Source organism: Exophiala bonariae, assembly GCF_035927105.1.
Source record: "Exophiala bonariae strain CCFEE 5792 chromosome Unknown scaffold_7, whole genome shotgun sequence".
NCBI classification, from domain to species: domain Eukaryota; kingdom Fungi; phylum Ascomycota; class Eurotiomycetes; order Chaetothyriales; family Herpotrichiellaceae; genus Exophiala; species Exophiala bonariae.
The window spans coordinates 11,462-25,936 of record NW_027042482.1 but is presented as its reverse complement, the minus strand read 5'-3'; the positions used below and the strand labels follow the sequence as shown (position 1 = coordinate 25,936).

Below are 14,475 nucleotides of genomic sequence, written 5' to 3'. Positions count from 1 at the left end.
CCGAAATCCTGGATTTTGCGGGGTCTCCACTCCCAGCAAAAGTCTTTCTGCAATGTGCCCTGGGCCCAGCTTTGTTGTCTCATGTCTAGATTTTCCTTTCTTCTACACACATTCATTTCTAGACATGGTATGACATGTCAAAGTCAACATGACATCCTGGGTCTGCTCGGAGGCCACCTGCAATAAGACGTTCCGTCGACGATATCATCTGCTCAGACATCAGAGTAATGTTCACACAAGAGCACGTCCCCATACGTGTCCTTCTTGCTACCGGGCCTTTGCGAGGAAAGATGCGCTGCTTCGACATAAGAGATTTCATGCTGAGAATCCCTTTTGGTCGGGCTCGCGATCGGCTCAGTTGAGCACAAGCTATGGAACCGACGACGAAGGTGAGGAAGGTGAAGTGGTGGAAGGTGATGGAGAAGGAGATCTTGAAGGCGACAGCATCACATATGAACCATCAATTGAGGAAGAGGACTCGACGCTCATCGATCATCCTGTCCCTCTCGATCCTTTACTCACAGACGCGGAATCTTCAGACCCCTTCGGTCGACAAGCTCTAGCCGCGAACAATGACCGAATAGCAAATATCAATCTTCCACGGAGCGAGGCGCAATCCGCTGCTAGGCTCAATGCACCGATGTTTCTCGAACCTTCAGCGCGCCCGTTGATGCCCTGGGAGTCCTCTACACCTCTGACCATGCATTCGACCCGCCTTGGCTCAGATCATGAGGAAAGCGTCATCGATACCTTTTCTCTTGAGAGTCCAGATCTTAATTCCATGTTGCGAGCTCAATCCGGCAGCGTCGCCAGAAAGGTTTCTCCTGTTCAGCAAGCTATGCTCTCGGCTCCTACCATGGACCTTGGGCCGTCGGATCACGGAAGCAGCGTCTTCGATGTTGTTTTCCCGCCTGACGAGGCGAACAGCACTGATCTTAGCTCAATTTTGAGAAATCAAACCAGCATCGCCAACACTATCTCTGTTGTGTCCTCTACAATCGCAAAAACTGGACTTCCGCCACACATCGAGCCTTATAGCCAGATTGGCAACGGAAGTCCCAAATCTGCGCTGAACGATGATTCAGACATACTCCGTAGCGTGGAAGCCAACATTCCCATGGAGTACTTCGAACTGATGCAGAAACTGTGTGCAGTATCGCTTCTACAGAGCTACTTTACCAGTCTGCATCACCAATGGCCGTTGATCCACGAAGAATCCTTCTGGGGTCGGAAGCAACCTCTACTGTTGAAATGCGCACTGGGACTTCTGGGCTTAGTAGTCAGCTCGAATCCAGACAAGACTGTTGTTCGATCAGTCAGCGGACTGAACAGTCTTCTGCGAAACAGGCTGCGAGAACAGATCCAGCAGGCTATCCCCGAGCGGAAACCCTCCTCAACAGTTGCCTACCAAGTATATCTACTGACCATGCTGTTCACCCTGTATGTCAAGGACGCCCCAGGAATAGCGGAAGCGCGTTCACACCTCATGGTCCAAGTCGATCAAATCCGACGAGCGGGACTCCTCAACTTCGAGACCATAGTCGCCCAAGACGACCAAGCCGCAAGCCCCTATTCACGCTGGGTGGTCCGAGAAGAAAAACAACGACTCGTCTTCTCCACCTTCCGACTTGACTGCTACCTGCACATCCTCGATGACCTCCCACCGACCATGCGGTTCCAAGAACTCTGCCTCCCGCTCCCCTGCACGGACAAGGCATGGAACAGCAGCAAGAAGGACTGGAAAGAGACCATCAGCCAAGAACCCTCCAACCGCACGAGCTCCAACTACGGCATCCAATGCTTCCTCGCCATGTCGCGCCTCTCACCATGCAGCCGGTTGAACCTGCCTGGATTCCGCACGATCCACGACTTCGAGCTGGGCCTCGTGTCCATGCAAGCACGATCGTGGGAGGAAACACAGCACCAGACGACGTCGTTCGACGGCTTCGCGGCCGGCCAGGACGCGCCCGCCGACCACCTCTCGGCCGGCGGCTTCGGACAGTCGTGGCCGGTGCTCTGGGGCATCTGGCACGTCACGATGGAGCAGTTCCGGTCGTCGCACGTCGCATACTGCCCGCACCCGAGCGAGAAGGAAACCTACCTGACGTCGCTGCTCATGTACCACGCATCGCTGCTGCGCGTCTACGTCGACATGAAGATCCTGCGGCGGCTGGTCATGTCGCTGACGCGCGACGGCTTCTCGAGCCCGGCCAAGCGCCAGATGGAGACGCTGGTGCACGATTGGGCGCGCTCCGGCCGTGCAAAGGACGCCCTCTGGCACGCCGCGCAGATCCTGCGCCTGCACTCGGAACACGCGCCGGAGCTGCGCGCCCAGTCCATCCCCATCAACCCCGTCGCCCTCGACTGCGTCTTCCGCGCCGGCCTCGTCGTCTGGGCCATCAGCCGCTCCACCCAGAACTGCGGCCTCTGCGCCCCGGGCGCCACCCCCTTCGAGAAAGTCAAGCTCTCCCGCCCCCACCCACACCCACACCCACACCCCGGTACCAATGCTGGTAGCCACAACAACAAAGTCCTCCGGCCCCGCACCACCAGCAGCGGCAGCGGCAGTGTGGAGCTGACGACGATCGACAACCTGACGCGCGACTACGAGCTGTGGCTGGAGGAGAGCGGCGACTCCGGCGAGCTGCTCGTCGACGGCGTCGTCGTCTGCGCCTGCCACATGGCCGCCCTCGTCGACAAGTTCCAGTCGCAGATCCACGATCCCGCCCTCGGCTCCAGCGACATTCCTTCCTACGTCGACATGTTGAATGCTTTGAAGGATCATGGCTGATTTTTATCATCATATTTTATCATCATTGTTTTTCTGGGCGGGTTTGGAGGGATGGGCAGGTTGTGGATCTGGAAGATGGCTTTTGGTTAGGGAAGGAGAGAAACTGTGTGTGTATAACGACATGACATGTATATACGTTCCTGATTTTTTCGATACCGTATCATTGCGATTGCGTGGATGGGGAGTCAAACAGCCCTTGAGAAATTGAGTACCAGGCATAGAGAAGGCAGCGGTTGTCAGTGGGGGAAAACTTCTCCACAATATCTTTCATTCTCATAAATGCATATAAATATAGATGTCCTCGCTCCGTGTCCATAATTGATATGACGACGTCAACACGTTCATTCTTCACTCAGTCCCCAGCACCCAAACTCCCCATCCGCCTTCTTCACCCAGAAGCCCTTCCGTTCGAAGTCCTCCTGCCCCTTCTTCATCTTCTTCGTCTTCGTCAACATTTTCACCACTGCCATCCCATCGCCAGAAATCCACGTCATAGGGGCTCGGTCGATCAATTTATCCGAGATGATCCAGAGCGCTAGCCATGTATGACTTAGAACCTCTCCCCAGCAAAAGAACGTGATCTCCCACGAGCAATTGGCCTTCTCCTTTTTGACCAGCCGGCTGCCCCAGCCGGCCTTACCTTCACGGATGAATTGGCTCATGTTCTCCCAGAACGTGGTGAACTCGGTCTCGGTCCATAATGGGGCGTCAGAAGTATTGTTCCTGTGGACCTCGTCCTCCAGAGCTCCTCCATTGTTGTTAAATTTGGTCAGTCTCTGCTCTACCGTCGGCGCTTGAAGGTCGTGGCATAATTTGACAAGTCTTTCTTCTTGGCTGAGTGATCTTCTCGAAAGGGCGACTGTGTCGTCTGTACCGACCCGAACACAGAACAGCCAATAACCCCGCTCCAGCACCCGGACATCTCTCGACACATGAACTGGTCGGAAGACCTTGGACATTGGTATCCGCTGTGAGAGACGCTCATATGTCTTCGTGATGTGTGTAGTGAAATGGTGCTGGCCTCCCGGAGGATCCGGAGCGTTAATCTCATCTTCAAGCTCTCGTAGTCTGCAAATATGCTCTGGCTCTGCATCATTCTGACCGACATTTTGGTCAACTAATCCGTCTTCTTCAATTACCATTTTGGTTGAGATGCTCGAGTCCTCCGCATTCATGTCTTGATAGTCTCCTCCTTGGCGAAGTGGTGTAGTCAAATCAACCGTGGGGATTTGGGGCGATATCGTCACATGCTCAACTTCACCGAGCTTCAAAGGCTGAGAGGGAGATAATGTGGATGAAACTGATCCTGATTCATTCTGCGTGGAGACCGTCTTCTTGGTCGAGTGTGCCTGTTCGGGGGTCTTTGGGCCACTGGCGGGTGCTCGAATCTTGTCCTGTACGGCCTCAACGGGCAGTAAACCACTATGAGCGTCCAGGTTTTCGTCAACGCGCTGTCTCTTTCGTTTTGGCTGACACCGTGATGTCGTGTATTCCTCTGTAGAGGTTCTGATTGCATCGGCACCGCGCTCATTCGATCCAAAATGTAGTTCAGGATTTTGTGGAGTAGCGAATGAGTTTGGAACTGTGGAAAACGAATGGGTGGACGACGACTCAGAATGGGCTCTCCTACGGTTTGGGCGGTTCAAGGACAAACCAACCTCGAAAGATGGTGATGCATTCTCTGGTGCTGTGCGAGGCCGCGGTGGACTGGACGGACCTCGGTGGTGTTCTCTTTCAGAGAATGAGCTATCGACAAGGATCTTGGAATTAGACGGATCAATGGAAGTCAGAGGATTAGGCTGTCTATGCTGTTCAAGAAGTGCTACCGCGTCATCGTGGGCTTGTATCCATGTGGAAGAGGCATCGTCAGTACTAAACGACGGATCTTGCCTGCTAACGTCGTCGATCTTGTCGGTAGCATTGGAGGATTGAGAAGGTAAAGGAGACTTCTGGCTGGTTACCTTGGTTCTTGTGATGGGTTGGAAATCGAGGACGGATTGTGCGATAGTCGCATATCTTCTGTCGTCTTTAACATTGCTAGGTGCTGTAATGTGTACGAGAAGTTCGCATGCAAAGTTATCCATTTCCGAGTATTCCTGCGTGGGCACATAATGATGTTTATCGACGCATGGTAGTCTGAGTGAGTTCCTACCTTTGAGTTGTTAGGCATTCGTATTTCCCCGTCCTCTGCTACCTGCATGAGCATCAGAGGGGCTCAAGTGCAAGTCGCGTAATGATTGGCAAATGCAGGCAGTCGTCAACGACAACCCAAATTATAGATGCAAAGGTTGGTAGAGCAACGAGCGTGTTGGGCAATAATAATGTCGAGACTTGAGAATTTGCAGGCTTGTTTATTGAGGCTTGGCTGGTTAGCCTTTACAACAGTGGGAATAGGGTGTTGGCAACGGCTATGGCTTGAAGACAATCATCACTGCCTCAGAGTATTCCGTACGGGGTACGTCTTTGGCACCTCAGGTATAAGTGCAGCTACATATTAGCTCTACCATAGGTGCCGAGAGGCCTGGGGCTATCACAAATGGACACTCGCCAGGGCCTTGGGCTCTAATTAGGGAAGGCAGGACTAGGTTAAATACCTACAAGTACTCGTGAGGGCGCCATTACTCACAGCATCTTATTCTCCACATTTCAGCACCCACCTCGCCACCAAAAGCCTTTAGAAAGAATTCCAAATTCTATGCTTCTAGGACTTGGCTGGCATGTCAAGTCATCTCCTACCGACCAATCGCCTGCTTAGAGAAGTGACTGTATTGGTCAAGATAAGGCGTCTAGGTATGCACGCCTGATGTAGTTGGATTTCGAATAGGCATTTCCAGTTGGGAAGAAGACAACAGCTTTTTCTTTTAGGAATGTGCCTTTGCCCGATGCCGACATCCTCCAACAATTCTCCATGAGCGACCCGCATTCGGGCTGCTCCTTATAGTCTTGGTCAGTTCCCAGATAACACAGAGTCGAGTCTATCTTGCTCTCCGTCGGCAGACCCGAGCATATCACCACAAACAAGCACGGAAATGTCAAGTGAGGTTATTAAGGGCCTTGGACCAATTCTAGTGTACGTTCATCACAGATGTAAGGGCCAAGGTAAGTTGGCAATCTCAAAGCCGGTTGATGGAATAGAGAGTGATGTGTGTGTATGGAACATCCCCAATGCTTCATCCTATCCCACCGACTGCTACCCAGCCGACTTCAGGTTGGTAACGCTGCCAGGGAAGACATTGGCACTCAAACTAAATGCCTGTCAAAATGGACGGACAATCTCGCAGTCTGACAGCCCTTGGAGCAATCCTGCACGGTGAACAGTGGTCTCAGAGCGGCCGAAGGATGGAAGGTATGTGATACAAAGTGGGAGGTGCGACGAAGGACATGGAAGGGTTCTCGAAACCGGATGGTTGGCGCCAGGTGGCTCAGTCTGGATTTGCTGATACAACTCCTGTGCAGAGTCTACGAACAGAGCGCTTGAGCATCTGAAGCTTGGACGAGCCTGAGCTAACTTGAAGAGCGATACTCGAAGATAAAGAAGCCCAACTGTGTGGTCAGGCGGAAATTCTTTCAAGTATCGACCGGTTCCGTGCACTACCTTGGTCGAGAGAAAATTCGGATTGCCACCATCGTACCCCACCTGGAGGATTGTGATATGGATGGTCGCACTCACGCTCACGCTGTGTTCTGTTACGAGTAGCAGCTACGGAGTATACAGATCGCATCTATGCTGTGTTCGGCCTCCATACTCAATCACCTGAGGCTCTGCAAGACAACGCAGATAAGCAATGATGTCTCGATGAAACGTCAGATATGGAAGAAAAAGCCGACTCATAAGGACCAAAGAAAGATAGAAGGAGATAGTACCGAATATGGAGATTCTGGTTGAACCTACAGGTGGTTTAAGCATAGACTCTGGCTGACGACTCTCCAAACAAGGATCTCAGGCTCTGGGCCCGGCACTTGGAGACTTCCAGGCCCCTTCCAGCCTACCGAGGCTTTGAATGCTCAGCTTTTGACAAATCGAGCCTTGAAGCACATCGCCCAAGCTTGAACTCTAAGCACCTGCAGGTCACCTAGCTCATTCCCATTTTAGGGCTGACATATCAATTCCTTCCATCGGGGACCAGAGGACCAATTGAGGCGATCAACAAGATCTGATCTCTTTTTTTCAAACGACAGAGATGGAATTTTGGGCAATTGAATTGACCGACGTCAGAGTTCCAGTTCTCCTTTGTGTGGCTGTGCACCCCGTAAGACCTCACTTGCAACCACAAGGGCCCCGGCGCATCGGAGTACCGGATGTTTTGGCAGCACTCCCAGGGTGTTTTGCAGCAGTGACTACTGCTTCTGGTGTTTCTCAGGACGAGTTCAGAGTTCTTTTAGGTGAGAGACAGGTTATGCACCCACACTACGAGGTACTGGCGAGTACGCACTACTCTGTGCACTGCAATGCACTCGACCTTGGCTGGGTACATTTTTCACACCAATGACTCGAAGCTAGGGCCAATCTTCACCTGCGATGATTTCATTGTCACTGCTGTCCTCTGGGAGCGACTTTTCCATGTTGCAGTGGCAATGCACCACTGGCACGGAGTAATTATCATAGGCATCCCCCTCTTCCCCCAAACGGCATTTCGTGCATCGAACGTCCTCGGCCATTTCAAGCTGTCTCTTGTGCAACTCGTTCCATCGTTCTCATGCCAGTTACTAGTGATGAAAGCATCGTCCTATCCACACACACACCTATGGTACAGTACCTACTCAACAACTATTCATACACACCCTAAAGTCTTTCTCGACCTCTGAATTCGACTAAAGTCACACATTTGCGGGCCATTCTTTCTGCTCTCCTTCCCATGTGTTACCCTGGATATCTCCACCTTCTATCTCTTTGACAGCATCAGCCCGTCCCGCAAATCGCCAAACCGCATTCACCTTGTTCATCCAATACCTTTGCTGAATACTGTTACGACACCATCCTTTCAGGGACTTGATAACTTGCTTGGGAACCCGTTTCAATAATCTGGACCCTAACGTTCAGCGAACATCTCAGGGCTATCTGCTCTTCTCGAGTAAGTAAGACACTGGCGCTGTTCAGCCGCTAGCACTTTTACTACTGCTCCCGAGCTCAGACCCTCCATCGGTTTCCCCATCTCTTATTCTCTTCCCGAATCCCTGTCATCTAGCTCATTTGTATCCGACGGTCATCCGGCCAACAAAGCGTATATCAACCTTGACATCTGTCGCATTCAATTTCACCTCTCGCATCTTGTTTCCATCCTTTCAAGGTCAGAGCTTACTCGTTGCCTCTTTCGAACAGGTCGAACTGGACACCATAGTACACTTTCTCGCCGGCAAAACTCCTCGGCTCTGCCCGACATATCTGCGACGTTCCTGTTGCACAAACTGCCGCCCTACCACGATCAGCAATCTTGTCCCGCTCTCAAACTCTGCTTCGTGCACGTCCCCAGCACAAAAGACCAAGAGATCCCGCTGTACCAAATTCGACCTCATCAACTCCACGCTGTCTCATCTTTAGTCTCATGTGAGCATGCTAACTGCTGCCACTTCCCTCTTGATCTCTCCATAGCCATCGCTTTCCTCCTTTAGGGTCTGGGCGTTGCGTGTGCCTCCACAACAGGTGCAGTTCCAGTGCCCGAATTGTTCACATCTAACCGGCTTTTTGTCTGCCGAGTTCACCTTGACGATAGGCCATTCCAATTGAAGCAGCTCTGGACTTTCCATATCAAAGCATTGTTTTTTACCCAATTTCGAATCAAACAAGAAGGATCATTCGTGCCAAGCAGCTCGTGATTACTTTTCAACATATTTGTTATCATGGCGTCGCATTCTCACCAGATGCATCCCAACATGCAGCCAACCTCGCCAGATATGGATTCCTCAGCCTGGTCCGGGCAAGACTATGCCTCCGGCTCAAATTATCGTAAGTATCCACTTATCTTCGGTTCGATCGATCCGACCTAGTGGCACATTCGCCTGGCGCCGTCTACGCACTTCGAGATCATATAGACATATTCGAATGCTAATTATCAAACAGACAATGGTGCGAACAATGACCTGGCTAACCCTCCGCTTATGAGTATGGGATACTTGAAAGGGTTTGGCGGCGTGCAGAAGAAGATCACCAGAGGTGAGTATTGATCTGTAAACCTCATGGTCGGCGAGACTAAGACTGTTCAGATGGACAGCCTGCCAAACGCAGGGGACCAAAACCCGACAGCAAACCAGCTCAGACACGGAGGCAAGAGCTGAATCGCCAAGCTCAACGGTATGGAAGACTATCATCCTTTGTTACCTTATCAGACTCCAGAACTCTAATGCTTGCATAGAACCCACCGAGAACGAAAAGAAAATTACATCAAGGCTCTCGAGCTGGAATTGGCACGGTTGAGAGAATCTTATGTACTTGAAGCGAATGGTCGTGAGGCAACAATCCAACAACAGAAGCTAATACTCGAGAATCAGCAACGCGAGATCTTAGCATTGAGAGAAATCTTAGCATCCAGAGGCATTCAATTCGAAACGGAGCTAGAAGGACGTAAGGCAGTCATTGGTATGCGACCAAAGCGAGAAGATGCTTCTATGACTCCACCTTCCATGGCCACACTGAGCCCACCATCAATTGGTGCGCGATCGCTTGGTTATCATTCAGTAGGGGCAGGAGCCAGTTCTGCAACAACAGGATATTCACCACAAACATATCTCAATGGCGGAGCGACAAGTCTCTCTGGACACTCACCTGGTGCGACGCATTACAGTAGCCATTCTCCATCAGGGCCAGATATCCAAGAATATGGAATCAAGCAAGAACCAGGCGTTGTTCCAGATCTCCCTGGTATATTTGAAAAGGAGCCTCAGCTTGGAATTGACTTCATATTAAAGTCAGTACTACCCTTGCTCCGACGAGACATCAGCTAACAATTTAAAGGTTGGAGCAGACTTGTCGAGACCACGAAGAATACCTCGTCCGCAGATCAGTTGACTCACCTGACGACCCAGAGGAGGCTTTGTTCTCTGGTCATGCATTGATGGCCTCATGTCCACCACCCACCCATATTGAGCGCGTTCCAGCAAAGGAAGGGGGCTTGATACCAACATATGAACACAAAGTGCCCGACACAGAATCTGTCCAGATCCTGAACAATTTGTTGAACTTGAGTCAAACATTACGAGGCAGCGCCATTCCAAGTGGACAGGTCACTCCTATTATGGCTCTTCAATCACTCAAGGGACATCGAAACTATGGTACATTGACCCGAGAAGACGTTGTTGGAATGATCGATTCGATCAAGAGCAAGGTTCGTTGTTACGGTTTCGGTGCAGTCATGGAAGATTTTGAGCTTCGGGATGCTCTGTCTAGCATATTTGCCACCAAACCCGAAACCTACGATCAATTCGGAGATCTCGAGGACGAGATAGATGAGATGTACTCGTGAGAAGTCGGCGTTGAACACGAGTTAAGGACTACATGATTTGGAAATGACTATACGATGATGCTTCTCGCATTCCCCCGCACCTCTTTCGAAGAATTGTCTGACGATGATGTTAACGACCTACATGTCCTCCCTCAGTGGAGAACAAATGCTGCAACGTGGTCCAGACCAAAGGCACCGTACAGCTGGATGGCCGTCTTTATGATCATGTTGTCTGGTGCTTGAAGGGCTGTACTTTGAGGATCGAAGCTGGATGAAAGATGGTTTACTCCCTACACAGGTCAGAGTCTATCAAAAAAAGAATTTTGGATTACCTTGTCGTCGTAAAATCTGGACTATTTTCCACTTTGTAACTGTGAATGCGATGATCCCAGCGACGGCTCACCTGCCTTTTGAGTACAGTAGTGGCCCACTAACTAATTGTGGTTAGACTTTGAATTGGCAAACCTCGCCAAGATTTCGATCAAATAATTCATCCCACTGCAATGCCCGCCACATCCACCGCAGGCGAGTCCAACTGCGCAAGCAAAGACTATCTCACAAAACACAGTCCTCTTACTGCAACAAACACTCTTTCCTGGCTGATAACTTAATTTCATCTCCCAAAATGCCGGGAATAAGTCTCGCAGAGACCATTGGGCAGTTAAATGTGAATGATGAATGGGGCCCTGAAACATCTTCAGTCACCACTCTTGATGGCGTCCCATATGCCCCATATTCGAAGAGCGACAAATTAGGTCGCATGGCCGATTGGACCCAAGAGGGCAAAGAAGGACGTGACCGAGGAGGGAGACAGTATGGCAGGAACTTCAGAGGTAATTATCTCTTGCGCCTCCTTTTCAATTTGATGCTAACAACAATTCTCCAGACCAACAAATCTATGGTGCCGGCACATCCTCACTTTTCGCCGTCCAGGTCGCAGAAGACGAATCGTCCTTTTCGGTTGTTGATAATACTCGGGCTACTACGAAGACTCGAGGATTTGGTCGAGGTGGAGGTACAGTCTTCCGTGGACGTGGTCAACGTGGGGCTCCTCAGCGAGGCGGCAGAGCTGGATTCCAGAGAGCCGGGCAGGGTAGAGCAGGTGGCCAACAACAGTATCAAAACTACGATAATCGTGGAGGTCGGGGCGGTCGGGGTCGTCGCTTCGGCTGGAGAGATTATGATAAACCACAACGAAATCGTGATGCTTCGGTCAATATCCGGTCAGATTGGATCATGAAGGAGGAAATCGACTTTAATCGCCTTACAAAACTTAATCTCGAGACCTCGGCTGGTGAAGATGTCGACAGCTACGGCTTCTTATATTACTACGATCGTGCTTTCGACAAAGCTCCAGTCAAGAACACGGAACGAAAGCTACTTTCTCTCGACCGCGCAGCATACAATGTCACCACATCCGCCGATCCAGTCATTCAAGAACTCGCCGAAAAGGATGAGGCCACCATCTTCGCCACCTCTGATATTCTTTCCATGCTCATGTGTGCTACCCGCAGTGTCTACAGTTGGGATATTGTGATTGTAAAACACGGCGACAAGATCTTCCTCGACAAGCGACCCGATAGCAGCATCGATCTGGTGACTGTGAACGAAAATGCTGCCGACGCACCGCTTGAAGCTGATTCAGCTGCAACCCCCTCCCAACAGCAAACCGGTGTCAAGCCTGAAAGCATCAATACGCCATCAAACCTCGCCAACGAAGCCACCATGATCAACCACAACTTCGCCCTCCAGACGGTGCTAGAAAACCCATCGTCAAAGGTTGAATTCTCACACCCCAACCCATTCTACAGTGCATCGGAGGAAACAGACCCTCTGGCCTCCAAGGCATACAAATATCGGCGATTCGACCTATCCCTCGAGCGTGACGACGAACCACTGCACCTCATCGTACGAACAGAAATTGATGCAGCAGTCAAGAACAACATTTCAGGCGAAGACCAATACCTCGTCATCAAGGCCCTCAACGAGTTCGACCACCGCGCACAAGGTGCTGGCGGTGCACTTGATTGGCGCACCAAACTGACCTCTCAACGCGGTGCGGTGGTCGCAACCGAAATGAAGAACAACTCATGCAAACTGGCTCGATGGACTACACAAGCCATCCTCGCCAAAGCCGACCAGATGAAATTGGGCTTTGTGTCCCGGTCGAACCCCAAGTCGGCCGCCAACCACGTCATCCTCGGTGTCGTTGGCTACAAGCCTAGAGAATTCGCCAGTCAGATGAACTTGGGCTTCAGCAACGGTTGGGGTATCGTACGAACGATCGTCGACCTGGTCAAAGGCTTGAGTGCAGGCCAAGAAGGAGATAAGAAGTATGTCCTCGTCAAGGATCCCAATAAGCCGGTCATCAGACTGTATGAAGTGCCGCTGAACACTTTTGATGAGGATGATGAGGACGGCTTGACAGGTGCGGTGGCTGGTGGTGGTGATCAGGACGGTGATGAGGAATAGGGGGGTTGTGATTTGAGTTTCAGTGAGTTAGAGGCACGCCATGCTTAGCAATAGGGCCAGGCATGCAGAGCGAAGGACATTCTACCAGATGAAGCTACGGAGTACGAGACCCTGACACAAAGAACACGATAGAAGCCCAAAAATGTCACTGTTGTTGAACAACCAGACCAATGGACAATTGATTTACCCTCCCAAAGAAGTTTGAATGCTCTGCTATTTACATTAACATGTCATGAAATTCGTCCTAACTCTGACCACGGCTCGTGAAGGTCAGTGGTATCTATGTATTTAGCTAGTCACCCATTTCTCAACGCCATATTCGCTCACGATGTTGTACAACGGACCCGAGTATCGTCTGTCTTTTTGAGACTTTTTCATATTTTTCCATTTCCTTACAACCTCGCCGAGCTTCATCTCACGCGACCCATGGTCTTGCCGATCTCGCTCTGCCAATCGGCACCCCTCTCGAAGCCATTGCTGGAGGTCTGGAAGTCCATCATGGCCTGGTAGACGGCCTCCTTGGAGGTGGTGACGAAGGGGCCGTACTGGACGATGTTCTGGTCGAGCGGCTGGCCGGCGAAGATGATGAAGCGCGCGGGGTCGCTCGCGCCCTCTTCGACGTGCGCGCTCACCAGGTCGCCCGCTTGCTCGAACACCACGTTGTGGTAGGGCGTGATGGTCTCGCCTGATGCTGTGTCTTTAGCTCCGTCCGTGAACGTCACGGCCCCCTCGAGCGTGTAGGCGAATGCGTTCCAGCCCTGCGGCAGTTCCTGGACGAGCTTGCCGCCCGGCTGGAGCGTCACGTCGAGCAGCCACACGGGTGTGTATGCGAGGTCTTTGAGGGACTCGACGCCGAGGGATTTGCCCGAGATGACTTTGACTTCGACCTTGCCGTCGTCGGTCTTGGCGATGGGGATCTCGTCGGCGCGCAGGTCGCGGTATCGCGGCTCGCATGCCTTGAGGTTCTCCGGGAGGTCGACCCACAGTTGCATCCCGACGTTGATGTCTTCGGTCTGCACGGGCATTTCCGCGTGCATGATGCCTTTTCCTGCCGTCATGAATTGCAGGTCACCCGGGCCGATCGTGCCCTTGTTGCCCGCGAAGTCTTCGTGGTCGACGCCGCCTTTCAGGAGGTATGTGATTGTCTCTTGGCCCCGGTGTGGGTGGTCGGGGAAGCCTGCGCCCGGTGGGATGCGAAAGTGGTCGAGCATCAGGAATGGCGTTAGGTGTCGCAGCCGAGGCGTGCCCACCGAGCGGCGGACGACAGCGCCGGCGCCCTCGGACTGCTCACGGGCGAGGAAGGAGAATTTTATGGCTCGTGGTGTGGTCATGTTTGTGGTGGAAAGGTTTCTTGTTGTGGTGTTTGTTTGAGACTGTTTTATGAGGTTGGAGATTGGTCTGGCTTTCTGTAAGATGATGTTCTTCAGAGCCAGATTGTTGGTGTTTTCGCGGTTGTAGTATGCGATCAGTAGTACTGTGATGATGCAGATGAAAATGGAAACGGGATACCTCATAGGGAGAAAATTGAAGCTACTTATACCTGGGTACTCAACCGGATTGAAGGATGCGGTAGGTTGAAGAAACTGGAAGATGTTGGTCGCACGAGAAGGAAGACTATAAGATATCTTCCTCGACTCTTTTGTCAGGACTAGCACGATCTTATGCAATCAGGTCAACCATGATAATGACGGAGTGCTCCATCCACTACTGCGAGCACTGGAATCGAGTACTGTAGCAGCGTGGCTGCTGCATCTTGTTTGGTAAGAGATCGGAAAT

At 51.5% G+C, this 14,475-nt stretch overlaps 5 protein-coding genes across 5 annotated transcripts; 3 read left to right on the top strand and 2 right to left on the bottom strand.

Moving 5' to 3' along the window:
- Positions 1–148: 148 nt before the first annotated feature.
- LTR84_012039 (uncharacterized protein) lies at positions 149–2,791 on the top strand (the record flags this gene model as incomplete). The annotated part of the gene is made up of 1 exon (XM_064855564.1): positions 149–2,791. One exon carries the CDS (start codon positions 149–151, stop codon positions 2,789–2,791), a length of 2,643 nt encoding a protein of 880 aa, XP_064708224.1.
- A 341-nt stretch (positions 2,792–3,132) lies between these two features.
- LTR84_012038 (uncharacterized protein) lies at positions 3,133–4,875 on the bottom strand (the record flags this gene model as incomplete). The annotated part of the gene is made up of 1 exon (XM_064855563.1): positions 3,133–4,875. The coding sequence occupies one exon, from the start codon at positions 4,873–4,875 to the stop codon at positions 3,133–3,135; it is 1,743 nt and encodes a 580-aa protein (XP_064708223.1).
- A 3,754-nt stretch (positions 4,876–8,629) lies between these two features.
- On the top strand, positions 8,630–10,248 carry LTR84_012037 (uncharacterized protein; the record flags this gene model as incomplete). Its single annotated transcript, XM_064855562.1, has 5 exons — positions 8,630–8,735; positions 8,850–8,942; positions 8,993–9,080; positions 9,142–9,693; positions 9,741–10,248. 5 exons carry the CDS (start codon positions 8,630–8,632, stop codon positions 10,246–10,248), a joined length of 1,347 nt encoding a protein of 448 aa, XP_064708222.1.
- A 604-nt stretch (positions 10,249–10,852) lies between these two features.
- On the top strand, positions 10,853–12,699 carry LTR84_012036 (uncharacterized protein; the record flags this gene model as incomplete). Its single annotated transcript, XM_064855561.1, has 2 exons — positions 10,853–11,060; positions 11,114–12,699. The coding sequence occupies 2 exons, from the start codon at positions 10,853–10,855 to the stop codon at positions 12,697–12,699; spliced, it is 1,794 nt and encodes a 597-aa protein (XP_064708221.1).
- A 410-nt stretch (positions 12,700–13,109) lies between these two features.
- Positions 13,110–14,213, bottom strand: LTR84_012035 (uncharacterized protein; the record flags this gene model as incomplete). Its single annotated transcript, XM_064855560.1, has 1 exon — positions 13,110–14,213. The coding sequence occupies one exon, from the start codon at positions 14,211–14,213 to the stop codon at positions 13,110–13,112; it is 1,104 nt and encodes a 367-aa protein (XP_064708220.1).
- Between the last annotated feature and the right edge of the window lie 262 nt (positions 14,214–14,475).